At 41.5% G+C, this 27,163-nt stretch overlaps 1 protein-coding gene across 2 annotated transcripts; it reads left to right on the top strand.

Annotated features, from left to right (window-relative positions):
- Window positions 1-382: 382 nt before the first annotated feature.
- On the top strand, window positions 383-27,163 carry LOC125312389 (deubiquitinase DESI2). 2 transcript variants are annotated; one of them, XM_048270908.1, is made up of 6 exons: window positions 383-1,344; window positions 1,537-2,819; window positions 11,117-11,189; window positions 22,686-22,779; window positions 23,313-23,454; window positions 24,692-27,163. In XM_048270908.1, the coding sequence occupies exons 2-6, from the start codon at window positions 2,781-2,783 to the stop codon at window positions 24,935-24,937; spliced, it is 594 nt and encodes a 197-aa protein (XP_048126865.1). In that variant the 5' UTR covers window positions 383-1,344; window positions 1,537-2,780; the 3' UTR covers window positions 24,938-27,163. The 2 variants fall into 2 exon arrangements, with proteins under 2 accessions (XP_048126865.1, XP_048126864.1); XM_048270907.1 differs by lacking the exon at window positions 383-1,344 and having other exon boundaries at window positions 1,424-2,819.

The raw sequence follows: 27,163 nt of genomic DNA, 5'->3' as shown, positions 1-27,163 counted from the left end.
AATACAGTGTGCACCAGCCTTCCTTCACTACATGCCCATCATTATTGTAGGCGTATTTCTCTCTACTGGAAATTCACAATCCTCAGAGAAGGTTGTGGGAGGGCGTTTTTGAGAGCAGACCCAACATTTTCTATTACATTTTCTGAAGAATCCCCCGTAGATTGCGTTGTTGCTGTGGTAACTGATAGTTATCTCTGCTGATTTTTAGACATGTGAGAAAATACTTTGTTATCTCTGTGTTTCCTCCATATTCATCCATTCATATTAAGATCTAAGCATTCTTTCCCTCACCACATTCATGAAGGTGGATCCTATGTATATATTGACTATAGCCAGTCTGAACCTCACATCATGCAGCTGTGATTGGTCTGCAAGCTTCAGGCTCAAACTGCTCCTTGTCACATCACTGGAAAAACAATTTATGTGGGTCAGTGTTCCCAGGAAAATTAGACCATAAGAACTGCTCATTAGTTGTATACTTGCCCAGGTTACTTTCACTGCATTTTCACTATAGGTACTTGTATTTCTGATATGCTGCATTGGATTGCTGTGTTATTTAGTTGACCATAATACGCTCCAGTGTACTATGATTGGAATTGGAGCCTGGAGGGGATGCCAGGGAAAGAAGTGTCTGCATACGAGGAAATCAATGCTCTTGCCTTCATTGTGCCTCGATGACAAATCATCTCTTGAGATTGGGGAGGGAAACAAGCTAAAGAGAGACTCATCATGGTTCTTGAAAATAAATTAGAGTGATATGGACAATCAGTGTGATAATGATACTTTTGATAACTCTCACACACACACAAACACATACAGACTGTTCATCTCTCGTCACCCACTTTGTCCATTCAGTTTTCCTGGCTGCGGGCACTTTTCCGTGGCAAAATGTGACACTAGGGGTCCATGCAGTTTTCTTTCATCACAGTGCGCCTAGTGTGTGACTGTGAGAACTCACCCACTCTCTGTGTTTTCTTATACCTCACTCACAAACACACACACACACAGACACTAAAACAAACACACTTTGGTGCCTTCTATTATTAGCGCGGTGGGCGCTGGGCGATACACAATTTCCTGGATCTCAGCCTCCGTCAGCATGTGATTGGATACTATCCAAGGAGCTGTAATGAATGTAAGCACAGCTGCAACTGGTGACAGTATTTCTTTGGATATGACCTGCCTTTAGAAGGGCAGATTAAACCTTTCTATGACCTATGCATCGAAAACAACAATAGGATGGACAAGCGACACAAAAAACGCACAAAGCGACAAACAACACACAAAGCAACAGGACACAATAATGATAATGTCGGCTGTGTTTCCCTGTGGTTACTTAATTCGGTATGTGTTCTTTCAAGAGCGTCGTTTTTTTTTTTCGCTCTCGCATTCACGCGCATCTGTGTGTTGACTATCCCCACCCCCACGCGCTGTTCACTGTGCTATGATGGAGGATGGATAGGGGGCTGCGTAATGATGCTGATGATGTAATCAAACCTCTCTCTCTGTCTCTCTCCTTTTCCCTCTCTCATGCAGAATCCGCGGACAACTTGCAGCACATAGCCAAGCTCCGGGGCTCCGGTGATGTCATCTGTTCCCCGTCTTTGAGTCGTGTCGTTTGGGGAGGACCGAGGCCGAGTTGGTAACCCCCCCTTCGAACGCGAGCAGGTGGTTGCGGCGGGGCAGACGACGAAATCGTGGGGCTTTAGCAGCGTGTTTCACTGTCGCATCCCCGGGTCTGGTTGTCCTTGCTACACTCAGTAGCCTACTATGAGTATCCTACACCAGCCAGTCGCGAATGGCTGCAGCGAACTCAACTGCATCAAGTCACGACCATGGATCCGATGACCGTCTCAGAGTTCGCGTCGCCTGCACTTTACCAAGTAGAGTTTCGACACTGACGGAGGCCTCGAAGTAAAAAAAACCCTTACGATTTGATTTGGTAAGCTTAGGCATCCGTTCGTTCCTTCTTCAAGCCTCTAACCCGCTGGCTATAGGAAGTAGGCTAGGTGTTAAAAGGCGGATCAGCATCCGAGTTAAGCACCGGGCGCTCTTCACCAGATGTTGGACAGAACCTTACCCCGGCACTAGCTGGACCACTTTCATCGCTCTACCACTTGATAAGACAGCTTGCTCGTATTCTTTAAGGTGTAACAACGTCAGCCAAATCGACCATTGCATCTTTCGGAATCCAATAACGGAGCAGGTGAACTCAGTCTACCCAAGCTTCTTCCCAGTGCCTCAAATTAGCCCAGAGTCTATTGGACTGTTTACAGGATGTGGTGTTTTATTCCCTTTAGTTCAAGTTGAGATGCTTTTCGTGTTTTAAGTCTTAAGTGGTTGAGCCATCATTGCGAGCTAGGCCTTACATGTGCCTGATTCTGTTGTCCGGCTATAGGAAACCAATGACCACTGCTGTCCTTCGAACGCTTCTCTAAACCCCAGCCTGCCTTTCCCCATTTTTTCTACCTCTTCGCCTTTTGGTCCCTTTAAAGAAGAACCTGGATATGAGTGTTGTGAGAAGACCTCGGCACCTTTGACTGAAGGAACGAACAAGTCACCAGAGCACGTTACAAAGTGACAGTAGCGCGGCGGGGGTTTGTCAGAGACTGCCCAGTGTGTTTTCACCATGTTCATTCGTTGCCTTGATTAAACGGAACACGCGTACGCCTTCGGTGCGTGCAAGGTGCTGCTGCTAACCCTAGTGCTATCCCGGGAGCAATAAAGAACGTCGCTGAAGAGAGATCCGGACGCTTCGCCTTTTCACTCAGGAGCAAATAATGGCCAATGAACCGGTCATCCTTAACGTGTATGACATGGTAAGAAGCTTTCCAAGGTGTTTATCATCTTTGCATTAACTGACTGGCCTATTTTTGTTCACTCTCCTACTTTACAGAATTTCCTCACTCCCCTTCCGTAGAATATAAAATTATAATAGGCCAACAGCAAAATAGCTGCTTGCTCCCCAGCACTGGTGTTGAGGAGATTAGTTTGGTCTCAGATGAGCCTTATGTGTCAGATCCTAGTTAATGTCAGTGAAGTTAATTATTCACATATAATCAGCGATTTAATGACCCCATCACCTCTACATTCTTATTTCCAAAATACATTTTAGCCAAGGTAAAAATGACAAAGCTGTAGAAATGTAAACCATTCTTTAGCTAAGGCATTTCTGCAAAAAAAGAGCAGTAGATTAATCAACATGAACTGGATCTGTTCTCCTTTCCAACATGGGGAATATCAGGCCGTCTGCTATGGGATTCTAAAATAGCAGCTGATGTCACAGCATCATTTTGCAGTTTGATAGTATACAGTGTCTTTTGTTTAGTTTAGTATAGTTTCAGAATTAGGGTCTTGAAAGTTATCTCCAGTGAGGTCAAAGTTGAAGAAATCTATTTTGTTTATATAGAGTTCAGTATTCTTCTCTGAGCAGGACAGCAGTTATTCACAGGAGATGGTACCAGCCACAGACCTAGCACACAATCAGTCCAGTGTGTTAGCGAGCTTATCCAGTCACCTCTCCTTATTTCTCTTGGGTCTAGTGCAGTGTTTCTCAAAGTGTGTCTGGTCTGGGGACGCAAGCTATATTCCAAGTCGTCTTTGAGCAGATGTGGTATGAGTTGAGACGTAGATGAGTTTGCAATATTGAACCAACTTGTATGTAAATCCAAACAGCTCTGCAACACTGCCTAAGCTATGCCAGTTTAAATCATATGAATCCTCTGACACAATAAGCAAAGTGTAAAGACAATAAGCAAGGTGGTTCAGTGAGTAGGCCTATTGTGTAATATGTTGAAGTAGGCCTTTTTTGTGGTGGTCTGTGAGTTTTTTTTATTGGTTAAGTGGTCCTTGGTCTGAGAAAGTTTGAGAAACACTGGTCTAGTGAGTTGAGCTTTGCTCAAATAGTGTTCTCATAGCTATCACTCATACACTAATTACAAAAAATCTCATCTATACATGACTGTACACTATACAGTACATTATGATGAACTGAAGAGTTGCTGCAGTTGGAATAGAGCATACATGTGTCAATCAGGTTTGCATGAAATGATAGGAGACGAAACAGTGTAACCTCACATTTTGTTGAAAGTCGATATGAAGCACAGATGCTTATCTCCAAGCCACCCAAACTGTATGTTTTCATTGTAATGAAAAACACTGAGTTTCACTGGAGCCTCCAGAAGATTAGTCTGCCATCGTTAATGGGGTTCCCATGTAGTGTAGTTTGCGGCCAAAGATTTCATTCACAGTCTGAAGCACATGAAAGACTGCATTTCTTCAAAGCAGCTTTAGAGCCCGATCTGTGCCTGAAAGCAGTTGACTGGATCAGTCAGTGCTATGTCAGATCAGAGCCACTTCCATGCTGCTGGCTCATATCTGGACTGTATTTGTAGTGTGGTGGAGTGGTCGACTTGAAATCAGTGAATGAATGAAGTCATAGAGGAGAGTCTTGCTCTCACGCTCATTCTGACACAATCATTGATCAATAAACACACACAAACAAGAAGTAGTGGGTCACAGTGGTTTCAGCGAGTGATCACTACAGTCACTATGAAATAAATTCTTCTCTGGTGTCTCAGCCAGGACTCGTGTCATCACCTTTGTTTGGCACCTCAGTGACCAGGGGACATTGGACAATTGTACACATCAGACAGCCGCAGAGAAGGAGGGGACTATTCAATCTTTTTTGTCTAATTTATTCTCTGCTGTCCATAAGATTCACACACAGAGACACATACAGACGCTTGGTTAGAAATGTTTATATTTCACATAAAACATAGGCACAATAGGAATCTGCTATCCTGTTAGAGCTTTTTATAGTAGGCCCTGCCAAAAACTCTATTCTAGACATATTGGTGTGTGTGTGTGTGTGTGTGTGTGTGTGTGTGTGTGTGTGTGTGTGTGTAAAAGCAGTCACATGGCTGGTCTTCATTGGGACTGTCAGGCATTGCACAGTTGAGCTCACATGTTGGAGCTAATCCAGCTTTCAAAAGTCACTCTGACAAGTTTAATTTATCTTGGAATTAAACAAACTTTTCCTTCTCTATTTCTCTCTCTCTCCCTCTCTCTCTCTCTCTCTCCCCCTGTGTGCGTGTGTGTGTGTGTGTGTGTGTGTGTGTGTGTGTGTGTGCGCATTCCTCAAAGACAGTTAAGGCAACCATGTGGGACCATGGTTGGCTGTATTAAAGCACATCTCACAAAAATGTAGCACTGCAATGATAGTGTAACATTATTAAACATTCATTACTAACACACACACACACACACACACACACACACACACACACATTCCTGATTTACAAGCATGCCAGCCCATTCAGGCAGACAGGTGTCGGTTAGGCCACCCCACCGCCAGACTTTCATGACTGATTGCACCCAGTTTCCTGGGCCTGATGCAAAAGATGCATGCAGATATATAAGCACACACACACACACACACACACACACACATACACTCAGCTATAAAACACACCGCTGTTCCAATAACTGATTAATTTTGTACTGCAACACGGAGGGGGAGAAACAGGTAACACACGTGTGTATCCGTGTGTGTGTGTGTGTGTGTGTGTGTGTGTGTGTGTGTGTAGAAAAGCATACACCCCTGAGAGATTCATTATAGTGGGGGCGTTGTGTGTGTGTGTGTGTGTGTGTGTGTGTGTGTGTGTGTGTGTGTGTGTGTGTGATAGAGGGAACACATACACCCTTGAGAGATTCATTACAGTGGTGTGTGTGTGTGTGTGTTTTCAGAGGGAAATACACCCTAGAGATTCATCACAATAGTGGGGGGTTGGTGCCTCAGCTGAGCCGCCACAGCTTCGCTTCACAACCTGAAACACCTGGTGCTGTACAAACACACACACACACACACACTAAATGGGTACAAGTCAGTCAGATATGTATTGGTATGAAATAGGATAGTGTACTGTACAGAAGAGGAGAGAGTGTGTTTCCATGCCATATTCACAGTGCTTTGACGAGCCCAGATACTGACATGCTGGGAGGCATGGATGCAGTGAAGCATCAAATCTGAGCTTGGACACCGTGGGTGTGTGCGTGCTCATGCATGTAGTTGAATCCTGCTCATATTTTGTGACAAAGAAAAGGGAATTTACTGAAGAATAGCTGCCCAACATTTTGTGAATTTTGGAATAATTGGAAACACAAATAGTACAAATAGTTGGCTGCAGGCGAGATGTCAGATAAAACTTGAGAACTTGGGAACCCAACCTTTAAAAATCAGGACCACTTACAACTTCTTAACTTTCCTTCAATGGCAATACCTACAGCTAAGTATTTTAGCCACAAAAGTATCCATCATTTTAATCTCTTCCTTTTTCCTTCCCCAAACGTCTCATCTGCTATGATGTATGTTTAATTGACCAGATTTGAGCTTTAAAATGGTTCTCAGTTTTCCAAAATGGTTCTCAGTTTTCCATCGAAGTTGGCTTTCGAGGGCTCGTTTAGTGCAGTTTTACATATGGTAATGCTTGGTAGCCAACTTTTGTGTTTCTTCATCATGATATAGGGCATTCCCATTGTGAGTCAATCTAATTTTACCTGTCCATGCTGTTGTGTCTTCTGATTGGTCGACCATGTGTCATTGCTGTGGGTGGTGTGTGAAGGCTCTCTGCATGGCTTCATACAGGGGAATCAAATGAGCCAGAACATTACAGGAAGAGGAAGCGTGGGTGTGTGTGTATGTGTATGTGTGTGTGAGCGTGACCGGGAGTGTGAGTGTGCCTAGCAGAGCATTATAGACTGACAGAGGTTAATGTCGTCTTTTAAGAAGCCAGCTTTTTCAGGAAACCCTCCCACATAAGGCCATGATTGACAGCTGAGATGTGCCCTACATACTCTTAACGATCTGCTGTCACGGTGACCAGACCCCCTACACCACCCCACCCCTCCGAGCTGCACCCAGCCCGAGCTCCCACACCTACCAAGCACTCACTGGAGGTTTTTTGTGTCAGGGCTGGAGCATTCAGCAATAGCAAAGATTCTAGAGTGCTACGCTCTAAGATCTTTGGCGATAGCATATTACTGTGATCAGGGGTTGGATTTTGATACTTAAACTAACTATAAAGGTGTACGAAGGGGGGCAAACAAAATACAGGTATGTATTTCAAATTTAGTAAATTGTGCGTCTTTAGAGAAAGTCATTAGCTTTTTTAGTTGTGTTGTCTTCAGGAGGGCACATACCGGTAATGTAGAACTGCTTTAACAATCTCACTACAGACCACAAAAGATGGGGTCGGGGCCTAATGCTCCACACGGGTCAATGAGAGGCTGTGTGTGTGTGTGTGTGTGTGTGTGTGAATATTAAGCAGCAGCACCAGTAATGTACTGCATTTTTAATGAAAGACCAGCTGCTGTCGTGGCTTTTTACCTTCTCTCTTAGGAGTTGGAGGCCCAGACAGGGGTGGGCCTGTGTGTGAGAGAGAGAGAGTGAGAGTGAGAGTGGAGGTTGGGCAAATATAGCCTCTTTTGACAGATTTAATGTGTATGTGTCATATGTACAAGCATTGACTCCTCCCCTCCCTCTAGTCTGCTAGTGCTAGTGCTAGTCTGAACAGGTGTTCAAAACTGATCATGCAAAAATACAATAAAATGACAATAGAAATACAGTTACACATGCTACATACAAACATTCATATTAAACTCACAAACTCTGTCATAGCCATCTTGTCGCACTCTCATTTTGTGCCTAGTTTCTAGTTTTTGTTATTTCTGTTAGAGATGCTATAAATGTACAACTTACCATGACAACACAGGCGCTGTTGTCAAGAACCCATTTTGTGATTGAGAATGTCAGGATTCTGGTGAATGTATGGTCTATATGGCATGAAGCTATATAAGCACAAATGTTATTTTAAGCGTTTACATTAATGCAGTGTTCAGCACTGTGTGTGAAGGTAATGGGAATGGTCAACAACCTTTTTCCACATGTCATTTCCATGGCAACTTCCCATGGCACCTTGTCACAGAGCAAAATTAATGATTAAAAGACAGCTTGTACGTTGGAATCCAGGGGACTAATGTTTGTGTGTGTAGGAAGAGCCAGGGTTAAAGTATGATGTTTGGTTTCTGAGGTCTGGTATGTGTCCTGGTATCTCTTTTTTTCTCTCTATCTCTCACACACACACTCAGTCAGTCAGTCAGTCACTCACTCACACACACAAACTGACACACTCATACTCACTCAGAGATAAGACCGTCAGAGGAAAGCCTGGACAATCAGATTAAAATCTGAGTTGAAGCATTCATGTTGAATAACCTGTTGTTGATATAAAGCCTAATCCTTTCAACAGCATTGTGATAATACTTTAAGGCTTAAAAAGTTATGCTTTGTGTTCCCACGAGTTCTTGAGCTTTGAGCTTGCCAATATAAGAAATCTGAAGAACAACACTGCAAGACCCCCATAGCCACACACTTGAAATGTGTGTGTTATATCTTGGCTAAACGACACCCCTTAACCTTCACCTTGTGAAGGTTTCCCATGTGACGCCATATGGCTTTTGCACTATCTGAGACCTCCCTCCCAGCTGCAGTGCTTTGAAAATTGCACAGGTAAATTTATTTCCTACACATACTGAGCAATGTGTGTGTATGCATGGAGATCACTTATGTGCTTTGTGGCACCATATTCAGACAAAATGGATGCCTTTTTAATGGTAGAAGATGCGCTGATGTAAATGCTAGTGCGCTGTGCAGATTTAAAACATAATCTCTGCTGATAGCTTGCAGACAGACAGGATGACTGAGTACAGAAGCCATATATGTTCTCTGCACTGGTCGCCTGAATATGCTTACAAAGCTAAACCTGGCTGGTCTGCTGTTATATTGATTTTTTCTTCTCTCTTGTTTTCCGTCCTCCATATCTGCAAGTCCTTAAAGGTACAGACATAAACAGACACACACCAATGCCCCCCCCCCCCACACACACACACACACTGACAGAAACATATAAGCACAAAACCAGACATAGCCACTTCCTTTGTGCTGTCAGAGCCTATTTCAGTATTCTGAGAGAGAGAGAGAGAGGGAGAGAGAGAGAAAGTGTGTTCTGTTCTTCCCTCCATAACTGTGTAATTGGAAATGCTTTGGCAATATAAAGTGATTTTTGTCTTAAAAGAGAGAGCAAGACAGAGAAAGAGATCAGCTCATAGACAGAAAAAGGACAGAGGGAGAAAGATGAGAAGAGTTGAAAGTGTTCAAGGAACTCAGTGTGAGAGATGACTGACACAGGGCACCCCCCCCCCTTTTTCTCTCCCTCCCTCTCCATTTCTCTGAATGTAATTAATCACTGCTGCGGTTCTGATTTAATCAGCAGTATGCTCCCACTGAGACGAGTCTCTCTGACACCCTCATCTCTAAAATCCCAGCATGCACCTGGGAACATCACCGACTCCACCCAAGCCCTGCCCTATAGTTCCCTCCTGCCCCGTTCCCAAGGAGGGGGCTGCTTTTGTCCCTGCTGGGGACCCCTCCCCAGTACGCCAGCATTCTAATTCCTCAAACGCCTCCGAACAGTCAGGAACATCAACCACTTCATGTTGAAGCCCCGCACAGCTGGACTCATGGTGGCTAAATTCTATCAGAATTGGGCCGTCCTTGCATAAAGGCCAGTGATGATACATTGAATGTCGCATTAGATATTCTCTCTGTATCAGGAACATAATTAAGTGGATTATTGAACAAGGATGAACCACAAGGTAATAGGATATTTAGCTTGCCCTTGACACCATTTGTTTCTCTGCGAGAGAGTCACAAGTAAGAAAGCAAAACAATCTTTCTTTTACTGCAGTCTCCATATCCATCTCCATTTGAATGTGAACATGAAGCTCACTGAAGGATCTATTGACCTTTGTTTGGAAGAGAAAAGGTGCTTTTTACCCTAAATGCAGCAGTCTCTAACCACCGTCTTTGGGTTCAGATCTGATGTTCCACAAACACAGTGACTTATTGCCTCTACTCTTGTTTCTACAGAAGAAATGCCCCCTTCCTGTAACCTGATGCTGACCCTCTCATATTATAAATGGCAAGCAGAGTGCCACTGTGATGCATGGACCCTCAGTTCAGGTCTCAGAGGCTTTGGTTCAAACAAATGGGCTGCCAACAACTCCTCAGAAACTGCTCTTGTTTTTTAACATAAAGATTTCTGTTTGTGCTGCATATATACACAGTATATTGCATTGCTCACACATCTTCATACCACAGTGCACGTCACATAGCATCTCAGAAACTGCTATTGTTTAGATGAGAATTGTGTCTGTGGTGAGGTAGGCTTGTGTATCTGTTATCCATGTGATACATATGAACGAAATGCATATAAGCAGCACAGTGACATAGAGCTTGTGGTGTGCATCTGTCTGAAGGCAGGTTGATGGCTTTATTTCATTATCAACCTCCACTAAATCCAACATACAAAACGGATTTGCTTGCGTTTGCATGTGCACACACACACACACTCTCTCTCTCTCGCTCTCTCTCTCTCACACACACACACAAACAGAGAATACAGGATATGCACTCACTCTGACGGCGTCAATATCATGTCTTGTAAAATAAAGCCTTCTCCATTTATCAGCTGCTTCTTAGCTGCTGACGAGCAAAAGTGCTATTACATTACAGACACATTCACACACACACACACGCACGCACACACACACAAGCATAAGCTTAACCAGTGAAACCCAGCCTTTATCAAGATTTATGAGTCTCTCACATGTACACTTAGCCAGTAACAAGATCTATAAATTGAATGTGTTTATGTGGGGGATGAGTGGTCAATGAAAGTGAGTGTGAGCATGTGTTTTGGAGTAGGGGGTATGTTAATTATCTATCTATGTATATGTGTGCTTGTACATATTGTTCTTATATGCCATATTTGCCATGTACAATGATCCTTTCACATTTAAAATTAAGGGATTTCTGATCAAACTGTCAATGTCTTGCTAAATGTTTTGTTGACTACTACACAGTGTGTGGCTCAGTAGTGATTTTTCTAGATTTAAACACTCTAAATCTTCTTCTGGCTCTGGGAAGTTTTTATGTTGGCCAGTAATTTCTCTCTCATAAAGTCTTCCCCTGTTTTTCATCCTGTCTCAACTCCAGTACTGGATCAATGAGTACACCTCCACTCTGGGGATTGGAGTCTTCCACTCAGGGATTGAGATCTATGGCAGAGGTAAGAAACAAACCCTCATCTATCTTCCCAGCCTCTACCTCCTCCACCTCTTTTTGTTTGTTTGATAATGTGATAGCTGGTGTATAGACCCTTTCAACAATAAAAACAAAAACAATGCTTGAACGTTCTATTTGGGCCCCAATCTACTTCCTCTGCATTAAGATAACATATGGAATGTTAAAAAGGAAGTCTTGTGGGGCCAACTATGATGCTGATAATGGAACTCTCTTGAAAGGGTCCATAGTGGGTGAAGTAAGTATAGTGGGATTTGCATCATTGACATTATGTTTAAGAAAGATTTGACTATATATTTCACCACAGTTGTGCCTGTGGGTATTTGTAGCATTGTATTACAGCTGTGGGATTCAAAACTAAACTACAACAGCAAACAAAATAGAGTGAAGTGAACTGGTTTTCTGGTACAATCAGGTGTAGTTGGTGTTAGGGCTGGCAGAATAGTGCAACCCGACCCATCTATCTTCATGAATAAAGCAGTGTTCAGAACTGAGGTTTTGGGCTCGGTCCAAGTCTGCCGCGTGTTGCCAGTGCAGTGCTTTTAGCCCGACGTCAGCACAAATGTTTCAGTTCTGCACAGGACCGTTCAGTCCAACCGGCCACTGCGATAGCAGGCCTAAATCCATTTTTTTCATGCCAAAACTTTTCTCTTTTTGTTGCATTGAATGAATGAACAGATGCTTTGTTCTTTGTTTAAACCCTCAGCAGTGTTTCTCATTTATCATATTCAGTCTTTGTGAATATGCCTGCGTAGTGCCAGCAGTGTCAAGAAGTTGGTCCTTTGGCCCAGAGAGCATGTGTGCGCTGGTGATCTGGCGCAACAGTCTCTCCGTGTGCAAAGCTATGTGAGTGTGTGAGAGAGCGTTAGTCAGTCAGGTCGGTCAGGTTTTTGGGGAGCTGTGATCGTGTCGTTTCCCGGGGACTCATCCCCATCTATAGATCATCCCCATCTCTCTGGTGTATGTATGTATGGTTGTCTGTGAGTGGTGTGTGTATGTATGTGTGGTTGTGTGTATGTATGGTTGTGTGTGTGAGTGATATGTGTGGCTGTTTGTGTGAGTGGTGTGTATATGTGTAGTTGTGTGGGTGAGTGGTGTGTGTATGTGTGGTTGTGTGTGTGAGTGATATGTGTGGCGTGTGTGTGAGTGGTGTGTATATGTGTGTGTGTGGGTGAGTGGTGTGTGTATGTGTGGTTGTGTGTGTGTAGTGATATGTGTGTGTTTGTGTGTGGTGTGTATATGTGTAGTTGTGTGGGTGAGTGGTGTGTGTATGTGTGATTGTGTGTGAGTGGTGTGTATATGTGTAGTTGTGTGGGTGAGTGGTGTGTGTATGTGTGGTTGTGTGTGTGAGTGATATGTGTGGCGTGTGTGTGAGTGGTGTGTATATGTGTAGTTGTGTGGGTGAGTGGTGTGTATATGTGTAGTTGTGTGGGTGAGTGGTGTGTGTGGCGTGTGTGTGAGTGGTGTGTATATGTGTAGTTGTGTGGGTGTGTGTGGTGTGTGTATGTGTAGTTGTGTGTGTGAGTGGTGTGTGTATGTGTGGTTGTGTGTGTGAGTGGTGTGTGTATGTGTAGTTGTGTGGGTGAGTGGTGTGTGTATGTGTGGTTGTGTGTGTGAGTGATATGTGTGGCGTGTGTGTGTGGTGTGTATATGTGTGTGTGGGTGTGTTGTGTATGTGTAGTTGTGTGGGTGAGTGGTGTGTGTATGTGTGGTTGTGTGGGTGAGTGGTGTGTATATGTGTAGTTGTGTGGGTGAGTGGTGTGTATATGTGTGTAGTTGTGTGGGTGAGTGGTGTGTATATGTGTAGTTGTGTGTGTGAGTGGTGTGTGTATGTGTGGGTGTGTGTGTGAGTGGTGTGTATATGTGTAGTTGTGTGGGTGAGTGGTGTGTGTATGTGTGGTTGTGTGTGTGAGTGGTGTGTATATGTGTGATTGTGTGTGTCTGGTTTCTATACACTTTGTTCCTGGAAGAGACACAGGACTGCAGCATTTGCTGAGAGATTGATGATGAAAAATGGTCTCCCTGTCATGCTCATCCTCATGAGAGGATGTGTGTGTGTGTGTGTGTGTGTGTGTGCGTGTGTGTGCATGTGTGCGTGCGTGTGTACGGCGTGTGTGTGCATGTGTGGGTGTGCATGAGTGTGTGTGTGTGTGTATGTGTGTGTGTGTGTGTGTGTGTGTGTGTGTGTGTGTGTGTGTGTGTGTGTGTGTGTGTGTGTGTGTGTGTGTGTGTGTGTGTGTGTGTGTGTGAGAGAGAGAGAGAGAGAGAGACAGAGATAGAGAGAGACTCATTTATGCTACAAAAGTATCAGACTGCCTGGCCCACGTCACTGGGCATGACGCACAAAAGGGAGTGTGGAGGGACACAAAGGTTTGAATGCATCACTCCTGATACTGGAGCCAAAAGAGAAGAAGAATTAGCCACAAGACACGAAAATAAATCGATGACACACATTGAACGTCCAACTTTTAATCATCAAATAATTTCCTATCTAAAATGTTTCATAAAATGTATGGCACATGTTATGTATTTGGTGCTATTTGGTTATATGTGCATTGCATGTGAATTTTGTGACTAATTCTACAGGTCATTTGTCCAATCTTTAGTACAGATTTTATGAGTTTACATGTCAATCTTGAGATTGAGAAATGTGCTATATAAATTGTCTTGAGATTGAGAAAGTTGCTTTATTGTCAATTGTCTTGAGTTTGAGAAAGACATCATGTAAGTGCAACTGAAAATGAAAATGCACTGTTAATATCCGAAGTCTTCTTTATCTTCTTTTTCTTCTCTTCTTCTTCTTCTTCTTCTTCTTATTATTACAGTGCATGAAAATGCACTGTTCTGTTATCCGAAGTCTTCTTCTTCTAACCAAAATGTCTGCGTCTAATTCAGCTTCATCCGTTTAACGTAAAAACTTCATTCAACGTAGGTCTTGAAAAGGACACTTAAGCACTTTGTTGGCATTGCATCGGTTGTGAAGACACAGCTCTGTGCACAGTTTTCACGGATCATCATTGCCCTTGGAAATTTGGACTAATTTTAACATCACTTTTCCCCCTTTTTAAATATACATTTTTTATTTGTTTATTTGTTTTGTTGTCTGTCTTGTATGTCTTGGTGTCACAGGTGCGCTGGCGACTCACGCCCGCTCCGTCCGGCATTTTTTGTTATTTTTTTTATGTATTTGTCATGTCTTGATGTCATGGATGCGCTGGCGACTCACGCCGCTCCATCCGGCATCTTTTGTCTTGTTGTTATGTGTCTTGTTTGTGGAGCGCTTTGGGTTGCACTATGTGCATGTTAAATGCGCTTTAAAAATAAATCTGACTTGACTTAAGCAATGTATTTTTTATTTTTGTAAACTTTATACTTTTTGAGATATTACCAAAAAACAAGCTTATTTTCCTCATAGACTTTGCATTGGAACTATGACATCATAAAGGACTAATTAAACTGATTTGCACTTGTATCAACTGCCAGCTGCTCAACTAGCCCCCTCAAAGAGCCAATTAAACTGATTGCACCTGTATCAACTATTTTCTGCTCAACTAGGCCAACTCTCTCCATTCTACAAGGATATAAGGCACATTCCATCCAACGTTCTATAGTATCCATCCATTTTCTTCAAACCATTCACTCATTCATATTAAACTATTTATCAACATCCATTAAACAATCTGCCTATTAACATTCATTCAACTTTGTGTCTATCTACATCCATTACACTATCTACATCAACTTTTAAACTATCTACTCTGTCTCAGGCTTTAAGCATAACTAAATTCGGCTCTTAAGACTACAAATCCTGTTCAACGGTTTCCTCTGCCTACAGCTGTTTCAAAATAAAAGTACTCACTACAATAATTCACTATTAAATGATTTAACTATTTAAACTACTCGACTATTTAACTGTTCAGCCATTCCAACTGTCAGTTGTCATCAGCTACGACCAGAGATGGGAGTAAGTCACACATGTGCAAGTCACAAGCAAGTCTCAAGTCTTAAAGGTGCCATGTGTAAGAATTGAGGTAAAAATATCCAAAAAATGAGCTACACACATCAAAAGAATGAGAAGAAATAAGGGCGTTGATGTCATTAAAAACACGACAAGGTATAGTGCTGCAGAGATATCAACCTGAATTAGCATGCTAAATTACTAGCCACAGTCCGGCAGGTGTCCTAATACCAGTTTCGGCCATGGGAGGCGGTATGCTGGCAACATAACCGCTAGCCAAACTGCAAGACATGTTTCCCGGTTGTTACTCTAGGGTAGACCATCTCACTTTTTGGAGGTATACTGCCCCCATCTTTTATGGAAGGTGGAGTATGAATTGATTTTTTTGCGGACATTACACATGGCACCTTTAAAGGAGAATTCCGGTGTGATATTGACCTAAAGTGTATTGAAACATGATACAGTGTGAGCGTTATGTCTCATAGCCCATCTCGGCTTGTCCCCTGCACTCCAAAATCTGGCTTAGTTAGCCGATGCTACCAACAGCTTTTTCAACAGTGGTGCCTCGGCATCGGGCTAGCCATGCAAATAAATCACTGTTTTACACCCATTTACGAGGCTCAATGTATCTCCACACTTCATTGGTAGACTTCCGAGGGCCCTGACATTTAATCCAAAAATAATTCAGTGGAAATGCATGGATTCCAGTTGCTGCTACTGGAAGAAACTGGAATCCATGCATTTCCACTGAATTATTTTAAATCTGATCCCTTATCATACCTGTTCATTCTTACTGTTGCTTTCGACTTATCGTGACTAAATTCAAGATGGCTGCAAGCGTAAACTTAGTGAAGATACTGTCTGTATAAATCGTCTTGTAAGTAAACTACCAGTGCTTTTTCAAAGTTCTCAATGTCTCGCTTTTAAATGTCAGGGCCCTCGAAGTCTACCAATGAAGTGTGGAGATACATTGAGCCTCAAGAAATGGTGTAAACAGTGATTTATTTGCATGGCTAGCCCGATGCGAAGCACCACTATTGAAAAAGCTGTTGGTAGCATCGGCTAACTAACCAGATTTTGGAGTGCAGGGGACAAGCCGAGATGGGCTATGAGACATATCACGCTCACACTTTCGGTATCATGTTTCAATACACTTTAGGTCAATATCACACCGGAATTCTCCTTTAACCTTCAAGTCTCAAGCAAGTCCAAGTCATTTTTTGTGACAGTCAAGCAAGTCAAGTCAAGTCATAGCTTGGGTCAAGCAAGTCAAGTCATGTCATAGCCAAATCATTGAAATTCATGATGATTTACCCATGTTTTCATTTTAAAATAAGCTACAATAGGCTAGTTATGAACTGCTGGAGTTTTATTTGTAACAAACAAATAGACATTGCATTCATTCAAGCCACATAGCCTACATCTGAACGGTTTATAGAATAAGATGAAATGTATACGAATAAAAATAAATGTATTTCAAGTAGACCTATTATAAAATAGCCTATTATTGTTTCAAAATGCCTCAAATATTAGGTCAAATCATGAAAATATATTCAAACAGTTCAAGTTACACCTGTCCTGACCTGTCACATCTCCAGGAAACCAATAATGTTGAAAAAGTGAACTAATCAATCAATCAAACGCTGCCATAACGTCACTGCCAAACTTTGACAAGCTAGCGACAGCAAATGGGTTTTAGGAGGGTTTAGAACCGTCAATGCTATATCATATTATACATAAGCCTAACATGTGAAATAAGCTACTTTCCTATGCTGATTGCTGGCAGTTAGCTAGGCCTACTTACTGTTGTTAGCCTACTACTAGGCTGTAACGTATGGAACAGGGACGTGTTTAAGAGGGAGGGAGGGAGAAAGAGAGGCGCTTATTTTAGGTTACATTGGCAACATTTTCGCTATATATCAAGATTAAACTTAGACAAGAAAATGTTTCACTTTGCCATTTCACACATTTTAACCTAATATGGCGTTAACTAAAAAGCATAATAGATTCAAAGCCAACTCTTAACATGCCTCAAATTTTACGTTAGGTTTCTAACACTACTAACTTCGGATGAAAATCAACGTGGTGGTGGTTATGTCGCTATTTTGCACACTTGCAGACTGCTGTTCATTTCTCCTTTGACTTGTCAGATACATCATCTGTGAAGCCAAACATTATTATGTTTTGGAATAAACGTAGAGCCTTCCATATTTGCAAGTTAGCCTACCTCAGTCTGTCTCATTTGATCTGGCACTTGCCGTTGGTCTGTCGCATCGCGTCACTTGGTACAATGACAGGGTTCGGTCGCGTGACACATGCAACAGCACCTAAGCAGATTTTCTAAAATCGTAAAGTTAACTCCTTAAAATATATGAAAAAAATAAAAAGTCAAGTCATTTCAAGTCATTTGTCTCAAGTCTAAGTCAAGTCTCAAGTCATGAATAGCAAGTCAAAATCAAGTCCAGTCTTTTATACATGTTGATCAAGCAAGTCTCAAGTCTCAAATGTGACTCGAGTCTGACTCGAGTCAAGTCATGTGACTCGAGTCCCCCATGTCTGGCTATGACTCCCGCCAACTGTTTCCTCTGCCCACAACTGTTTCAAAACAGAAGTCCTCACTGCACTAATTCACTATTAAATCATTTAACTATCTAAACTACCGGTACTCAACTATTTAACTGTTTAGCCATTCCAACTGTCAATTGTACCTTTGTTACAACCTTGACGCAGCCATAAAAAAGTGCGGTACAGTTGTAACAGTATAGCGTCATGAATGTAACAGTGCTAAAATCGTGAATCCTATAACATATTTTAACACAAAACACTGCCTGGCTTAAACAAAGAGGATCTGTTTTCATATAAAATCAACAAAAAAAGTGTATGTATGACTGTTGAAGCTAATTTATTGCATTATTGATTAGCAATTGCAGACCATATGTTACGGTGTTATGCTAGCTCACAATAACCTTTAAATATGCTTATTTTGCTGCACCGTACGCCGGCGACCCAGGTTCAATTCCCGCCCCGTGGTCCTTTCCGGATCCCACCCTGACTCTCTCTCCCACTCGCTTCCTGTCATTCTCCACTGTCCTATCGAATTAAAGGCATAAAAAGCCCCAAAAAATATACTTAAAAAAAATATATATGCTTATTTTGGCCATATCCACTTGATAAAACCAGTAAATATAGTTGATAAACTGCTTATTTTTTTACATGTCTGAAACATTTGGTCCAACAGTGATATTTCAAGTTGCTGTGTTAACTTTAATATGGTGATCGCGGCACAAAAATCATAATCCATAACTCGCAATCAGAATGTTCACGCATGCGCGATAAAATCAGTTCATTTTGCCATTGAGACATGTGTTACAACTGACCCGCACAGGTCATGTTTTTCTTTTCATTTAATTGCATTTGCTGTGAATCAAATGGCACTCATGTTAACTTGAAACAGAGGGACTGAAGATATGAATGACATGTGATTGAAGTCCACACGGTCAAATTTCACGAAGCAAACTTAAACAAACAGTTGCAGTTAAAAAATGTAAAAATAATCGCGATGCTTGAATTTTGCACCTTTTTGCTTAATATCTCTGGTCATATTTATAGTAGACCATTCATATGTGGATGGCTGTAAGATTATACATAATTGCATGATATGTGTCTGTTTACGTTTCCGTAGCTACACCATATCTTGAGAATAAAACACTGTTACATTTGTACCGCTGTTACAATTGTACCAGTTCTCCCCTACTCACTACAATAATTCACTATTAAATTATTTAACTATTTAAACTACTCAACTATTTAACTGTTCAGCCATTCCAACGGTCAGTTGTCATCAACTATAACTCCCGCCAACTGTTTCCTCTGCCTACAACTGTTTCAAAATGAAAGTCCTCACTACAATAATTCACTATTAAATTATTTAACTAAACTATCCAACTATTTAACTGTTCAGCCATTCCAACTGTCAGTTATCATCACCTATGACTCCCGCCAACTGTTTCAAAATAAAAATCCTCACTACAATAATTCAGTATTTAAATCATTTAACCATTTAAACTACTCAACTATTTAACTGTTCAGCCATTCCAACTGTAAGTTATCATCAACTACATGCATGCCTCCAGCCAACTATAGCCTATTAAACCACTACCTACCTAGCAACCAACATAGCAACGAACTTGAAATAAAGCATCTATGTCAGTTTCCATAGCAACCAACATGATTACCTTAACAACAATCATAGAAACAGCTTTATTTAGCATTGCAACAACCATGTCTAAGCAAAACCATTGTAACCATCTCTACATTATTATGCACTGGTAATTCCTTGGAATTATATTTTATAGTTATTATGACCGCCCGGAGAGCTTGCCAAGGTCATATAGGTTTAGTCAGATTTTTTTTTTTTTTTTTTTTTTTTTTTCTTTTTTATGTCCAAATTTCCGTCAATGATTCCCCACTGAAAGACCGGGTAGACAAAACTGGTGGGCATGTAACCCCCATATGGATAGCATGGAACCATCGTTTTTTTCGTTTTGATCTGTAGCCCCCACGCTGGACCGCACCCCGAAAGGAGGGTAGGGCGAACACAGTTTTCTGTGAATATCTCGAGAACCGTGGGTTTAGGAGGACCATTATTTTTTTGTATGTTGATCTCAGGGGCCATGTCAACGCATTCCATAACCACTCATTTCATGTATAGCGCCACCTAGTTAAACACAAAAAAGTAAAAATGAGGTGGTGTAATTGAAGGTATCTGTGACCTAACATAGTCAAAACTGCACGAAATTGGAATTGTAGGATCATTATGACACCCTCTGTATGCACGCCAAGTTTTGTGGAATTCCGTTCATGGGGGCCCACACAATAAATTAATTTATGTTACTATACACCAACTGGCCTGTAGGTGGCGGAGACAGTTTTCTGTGAATATCTCGAGAACCGTGGGGCCTAGGAGGTCCACCTTTTTTTTGTATGTTGGTCTTAAGGGGGCATGTCAACCCATCCCATTACCACTTATTTCATGTATAGCGCCACCTAATTAAAAAAAAAGCATAAAATTAGGTGTTTTCATCTCAATATCTCTGGCTGACAAGGTCAAAACTGCACAAAATTAAAAGTGTAGGATCATTATGACACCCTCTGAATGCATGCCAAGTTTTGTGTACTTTCGTTCATGGGGGCCTACAATAAAATAATTTATGTGTACATTTAGTGGCTGATACACCAACAAGGATTCCCGGGACACTGAAAAGACCGGGTACACAAAACTTGGTGAGCATGTACCCCCCATATGGATAGCATGGAACCGTCATTTTTAGTTTTCATCTGCAGCCCCCCTGGACTGGACCCCGAAAGGAGGGTAGGGCAGAACCTGATTCTCTGTGAATCTTTTATGGTATGTTGGTCTCAAGGGCCCACATAACCTGGCTCATAATCACTCATTTGTGATTTACCCCCGGTAAAAAAAAAAAATGAAAATCAGTAGGATTAAAAAAAGCCAAAATAAATATTCATCATCATCATCATGGCTGCATTTTCAGTATTGGCTGAGAAGTAGTCGTTTGTCCACTAGATGGCATGATCGTTGCAGTGAGGCAGTAATTTTGTTGGAAGTTAAAAGGGGTTGGAAAAAACAATGGGCCTTCATACAAGGACTGTAATTTACAAAGTATTTTAACATCTAATAAGGATAGGACGATGTTCACATGAAGTGTAATTCCCATTTCTTCTTGAAGCGAAATAAATCTGAGGATGTTTATCGGACATGCTTGGTTTTTTACTGCAGGTACGTTAATCTTGTAATATCAATAAGGACCTAGGTAATGTTACCGTTAGCGTTGGTTGAGTGATGGAGGCATTTGATTTATTGCATTTGTAGAAAACTATAAATGCGGTTATACCAAAAAATGTATAGCAGCACTGTTTGTATCTTTTCGATTGTCATTTATTGCCGTGCTACAAAATCATTCTGTGCAATGGAAGATTTACCAACGTTACACGGTCTGATGCAGTTTTGCCTATACATGAGACTGAGGCGCCTGTTTATTTTGTTTTAAAGTGCGCAGCAGGGTGTGAGGGGGAATCGATGTGCTTTGATTACAGCTTGGTAGTTGTAGTCTGTGAAATTAAAAGCACTGTGTGTGAAGTATCCAAACAATGACACCTTCATTTCATTATGGCTGTTTTTTAGCAAAACACCTTAAGCTACTGTGTAGTAGGTCCCATTTAGAAGTGGCTACTTCATTTTTAAACTTTCCTTGACTCATGGAGCTGCGTGAATGTTATTACAACTTTTCTGCCACGATATGACAGTTTAAGTCCCATTGATACTGTAAGGCGTAAGCCATTGGTTTCAAAGGAGATTTTATTTGTGTCGTTAGCATAGCCTATTGACAATTTATGTTGTCAATAGGCCTACCTTATAATCCTACCTGTAGCTTGGGAAAACAACTTTCTATTAGGATCTAGTTTGTTAGTTACCCGTTTTGTCATAACTCCCTGATGCATTTTTGCATTTAGAATAGCCAGAGCGTGTATATCTCAATCGGAAAATTAAACAATATCGGTGCCTATGGACTATTATTCCATATAGCCCGCTATTTATTTTTTTGATTTCTTAAAAGATTGAGCTTGGTCTGATGAAAGCCAGACTAGCCATGGACCTCAGTTAAACAATGCAAGGGAACATGAATCAGCCTATATTTGCACTAACAATAACGGACAAAAGCTCTTCAAACGTTGGCCCGTTAAAATGTATAAAACAGTCTAGCGACGCATTTCATCAAGGCCCATTTGGACATGTCAGTTATTTGCACCACTGGTTAGATGTAAAACAGCACTTCGTTTCAGACTAGGCTACTGTTACTTAATTTGTGCATTAACAATAACGTTTTCAGACTACTGTTACTTAATTTGTGCATTGACAATAAAAGTATTACATGAACTAAAAGATGACTAAAATCTTATGTAGAAGAAGAAACATTCACAAAAAATCCATCCATCCAAAAAAATGACCTTTGTTTTTGATAGCTGTTGAAAACGGCATGGAACTGACAGAGATGTTTTTGTTTATAAATACATAAAAAAATAAATAAATAAATAACATTATGCTGATACCTTTTGCTTTTCCCCAAATACAATGTAGCCTACAGGTGTAAGTGACCTTTCATCAATCCAGTTGCAATGGATGAACTGTGATGAACTGCCCTACTTGTGATTGTTTAGAGATTTTAAAAGGTTTTATAACAATTCTACATCTTCTTTGGCTATTCTACAATCTATTCACCTTTTCAGCACCAGTAGGGTACTTTCTGTGCAGCCACACACACACACTCAGGCATGCCAAACAAGCATACACAAAAGTTTCAAGAGTGGGGATGGAGTAAAATATGGAGACAAATTGAAGTGTGATTTATTTTTCGCTGAACGGATGTACAGGACCGAGTGGGCGGGAAACATATTTTTTATACCGCTATGCGGTACATCTAGTTATTCTTCTGTTTTTTTGGCCAGAGTTTGCATATGGCGGCCATCCATATCCTTTCAGTGGAATCTTCGAAATCAACCCTGGAAATGCCTCTGAGCTCGGAGAGACTTTCAAATTCAAGTGAGTGTAATTAAACACACACACACACACACACACACACACACACATTCACACACTGAATCTCTCATTCTCTCTCTGACTCTCTCTCTCTCTCCCTCTCTCTGACACACACACAAGTGTCACTCTGGCTAAATACTAAATAATCCTGGCTTTGACCAGGAGATGAACAATATTGCCAAAAAGTGGAAAGGTAAGAGCAGAGGATGTAAAGGTCAATGCCTGGAGTGAGTTGTGGAAAGAGATCTGGGACCAAGGTTACAGTGTCTGTAACTGGAGTATTCTATCAATATAATCAAGGACTGCCTTTCTCAGTCTGACACATTCAGTTTACCCTCACTCATCTGCACACATGCACACAAAGACAACTGGTTAACAGTGAATTTACTCAAGATAGAAATAATAACATTACACTGCATGCTGTAAATGTCTTTTATCCAATTTGTAACTAAAGTAGGCGTTTGGTGTAGAACATATGAAAAACACTTAATTCCTATTATAAAGATAATTTTAATATTTGTTCCTGACTCCTACAGGGAGTCGATTGCACTGGGCACAACTGACTTCACAGAGGAGGACATTGACAAGATCATGGAGGAGTTGGGAAAGGAGTTTAAAGGCAATGCCTACCACCTCATGCACAAGAACTGCAACCACTTCTCCTCCTCCCTGTCAGAGGTGAGGCCTGCGTTGACACTGTTCCTTGATAGGGTTATCACAGATCACCATGGGAAACTAAAGACATGGGCAGACTGGATTGGAAGGCCTGTTTTTTTTATGTGGGCAAGGAACTGAACACAGAGAGAACACTAACCTTGTAAACACGGAGGAAAATGTTCTTGTCAGTGCATGATTAAAACAAAAGCCAGGTGCCCTGTAATAGCAAGAGGGATTCAGGTCAGAGGGGAGGCAAAAGCACAGGGTGTTCCAAAGCGAGACCTTGATGATCAGACATCTGAAATCCTTGAGAAGTCATACCAGACACCAAGCAGAGGCCAAGAAACCAAGAAATGTGAACAGGAAAAGACTGAATATATTGCTATGCCTTGTGTAACATTTATTATTATTTTTTTTGATACAGAAGATAAAGCATGGAAGAGTGTTAAGACAAAAGAACATTATGACATTGACTTTATCAATTGAAAAGAAAATTCTGCAAAATGTTGGTCAAAACATGGTTACAAATGCCTTTATCTTAGCACTCTATGTTCCTTCTACAAGATTTCTCAGTACAATGACATCAAAGATATCAACTTGTGTTGCCATGATATCATAGATGAAATGTGATAATGTAATTACATCCAATGTGTCTCAAGGGTAATATATCAAAATGCCCTCCACCGATGACAGAGATGACAATGGTGTCCCAGTAAAAAGAAGACAATTTTTGTCTCAATTTCTCAAGTAATGTTTACATTACATTACATTACATTTGGCTGACGCTTTTTTAGCCAAAGCGACTAACAACATGGTAAACAGTTTAAGTTTTAGAGCAATTCTCAACAATTTTAGGACAATTTAAAAACATTATTTATACATTATTATTGATAACTACAATATATTTCTGAATATAATTCAAATTCATGAATTCAGTGAATAACAATAGAGATGAAATGCTGACTGAAAACATGCTAATTATTTACCATTGGTCTAATCATACTAATCATACCAATCATGCTAATCATAACACCATGCTTTCACTGCAGTAAAACCATTGGTCACGTGCTAATTACAACACTACGTAACTTTCACTGCAGTCAATAACACAGAGTGCAGTTATCAATACATGTACTGTGGGAACATATGTAATACAATGACTATACTGATTAAAAGTGTGTGTTTGTGTGTGTGTGTGTTTGTGTGTGTGTGTGTTTGTGTGTGCGTGTGTGTGTGCGTGCGTGTGTGTGTTTTCCAGCTGCTGTGTGGCCGCGAGATCCCTCGCTGGGTGAACCGGCTGGCCTACTTCAGCTCCTGCATCCCCTTCCTCCAGAGCTGCCTCCCGAAGGAGTGGCTGACGCCGGCTGCCCTCCAGAGCCACATCAGCCTGGGCCTCCACAAGGACGAGCAGGCCGAGTCCAGTGACGAGGACTCCCCCTCGGCCACCGGGGCCTCAGGAGGTGCCTCTGGGGCCTCCCACAGCTGCCGTCACACCCGGGTCTGACATTGGGACAGGCCGCGTTGTGTTGTGTCGCGTCGCATAGCTAAAGCACGGAAACTCTGCTGTTTCCCTTTGGGGCTAGTTGCGGCCCCACCTGCAGGCTTGGATGACCAACTAACCTCACCTCTCTCCAAAGATCAATGGATAGAATCAAACCGAGAGATAGAGAGAGAGATGGAGAGGGAGGGAGCGAGAAAGAGAGGAGTGGTCCTACTCTGACAACAGAGCCACCACGGATTACAGATGATGCCCAGTTTATCTCCTTAGCTACAGACTCACCGTTCTTAGAATTTATTTCCTTTTTTCACCCTTTTAGAGGAACTAGCCTTTTGCCAAGCCATTTTTTTAAACTGTTCCTCTTTTACGGGACAAGAAGATCCCTGCTCTTTTTAAAGTATGGACAGTGGAGACTGACCAATGGCAATCTTCTGTTTTTGTATTCCTCCCTCATCTTAGATTAAAATGATAAATTAGCCTGTCTCTCTGCTCCTGCACCAGTAGCTCAGTTGTCCCTTCGTAGAATAGGTGTCTGTCTACCTGAGACGGGACTCAGATTTACCTATGAACTTTTCTTTGTTGTCTCTGTTGTCACAATGAGCAACCAGGTTTGCAGGCCTCAGAATTGGTTTAGCACTGCACTGGTCAATCAGAAGTTCAAGGGGAAAAAACAATGTGCCAAGTTGAAAGGATCCCATTCTGCAGATGTCCTCAAAAAAACATGTCCACCAACCAGAAAATATCAACAAACAGCATAAGTTTGCATACTGTGGGAACAATTTTGTTTCATGTTTCAAGTTTCAGTTGGTTTTTATTGTCATCTGTCGTCTGTCTTATTTTAAAATCAAATTCAGGATTTGTTTCTTTGTTGTAGAACAGAATTGTTTCCAATAGGCAGATGGTTGGCTGAGTTGTACTAATGAATATTTAACTTACTGTATATGAGATTGGTATTTTAGTCTTGACAGGAGGACATACAAACACACACACACACACACACACACATCCAGTCTTGAATACACATGCCTGCTCCCACACACTAACACATACACTGACATGCGTATATTGCGTTCTTTCTGTAAAAAGTCTGCCATAAAACCTCTCAGTTGTTAATTCACAGGCTCACAGATGAACAGTTGCCTGTCTGTATTCAAATGCCCCATCTGAACAATGATTGGAGTTGTTGTGCTTCTGATTGATGGGGGAAGGGAGATTGGAGGATAGGGAGTGGAAAAGGGTGTTGAAACCGGGGGGGTTTCTACTGTGAAGTATTCCACAAAGGCTGTGAGGAGTGATCAAGCTAAACTTATGGCTCCCACATTAACGGCCACTCAGTTTCCCTGCTGCCCATGCCTGCTCATATGATCTCTGAGGTAATGGTGGTGGGGGTTGGGCAACAGGGTCGTCTGGCAACCTACCAGTCTTGGGTTTCCCAAAGGCTGTTTTTCTGTGTATAGTCTCCAGTTAAAGTTTTGGGTTGGGACTGAAACAAAATGCATTGTGCACCCACTAATATGTCTCACACATCTGAGTAGTTTGGTGCCATATACCATGCGTGTTTCAAAGAGGGGTTTCGTGGAAATAATCATTTAAAAAACAAATTCAATCATTCCCTTTTCCTTTATGTTTGTGTTACAGTTTCACTCTGTCCATGTGGCAGTGCTGCTAATGTAGGTGCATACATGCTCTCTCCATCTCCGTTCCTTATGAGGCTGTTTTTAATTTCAGAACCCACAATCTGTACGTTTGTTTGTATGTTTATTTGTGTGTGTGTGAGTCTGTGTGTGTGTGTGTGTGTGTGTGAGTGTGTGTGTGGTATTCCTCCATACAGGGCTCTACTCCCAGCCCCCCTCTCAGGTCCTCAGAGTACAGTCACATGGTTTTCAGTGGTGTGCCACAGGTGTTCAGGCTCCATAACAATGAGAACGGCACAAAATATTTATAGAACACTTTCATATTTCTATTCATTCATGAAACCATGGTATTGGCCTCTATTTGACCTGTTTATCTCCGGACTTATTTCATTATTTTGGAATGATGTTTGAAAGGCCAGTGTCCTGACTTCACCTCAGAAAAAAATCTTTTGTTAGTTTCTAATGAGGCAGTTAAAGCTACCAGTGTGTTTTTTTCTACGGTAGGCTACTGAGTCAGTTTCAACCTTGGTATTTCCTTTTCTGAACTCTTAATGCCACAAATTTTAAGAATGGTTGAAGAATAAATAATTCAAATTTT

The sequence above is a fragment of the Alosa alosa genome, chromosome 19 (assembly GCF_017589495.1).
Source record: "Alosa alosa isolate M-15738 ecotype Scorff River chromosome 19, AALO_Geno_1.1, whole genome shotgun sequence".
NCBI lineage: Eukaryota > Metazoa > Chordata > Actinopteri > Clupeiformes > Clupeidae > Alosa > Alosa alosa.
Note: the sequence above shows the minus strand (reverse complement) of the source record. Positions and strands in the feature narration are given on the sequence as shown.

What these genes read in the sequence shown, in the direction of transcription:
- LOC125312389 (XM_048270908.1), top strand. Translation starts at nt 2,781, where the DNA reads ATGGCCAATGAACCGGTCATCCTTAACGTGTATGACATG. An exon ending in TCCTTAACGTGTATGACATG is followed by an intron (nt 2,820 to 11,116) that starts GTAAGAAGCTTT and finishes TCTCAACTCCAG; the next exon opens with TACTGGATCAATGAGTACAC. An exon ending in GGAGAGACTTTCAAATTCAA is followed by an intron (nt 22,780 to 23,312) that starts GTGAGTGTAATT and finishes TGACTCCTACAG; the next exon opens with GGAGTCGATTGCACTGGGCA.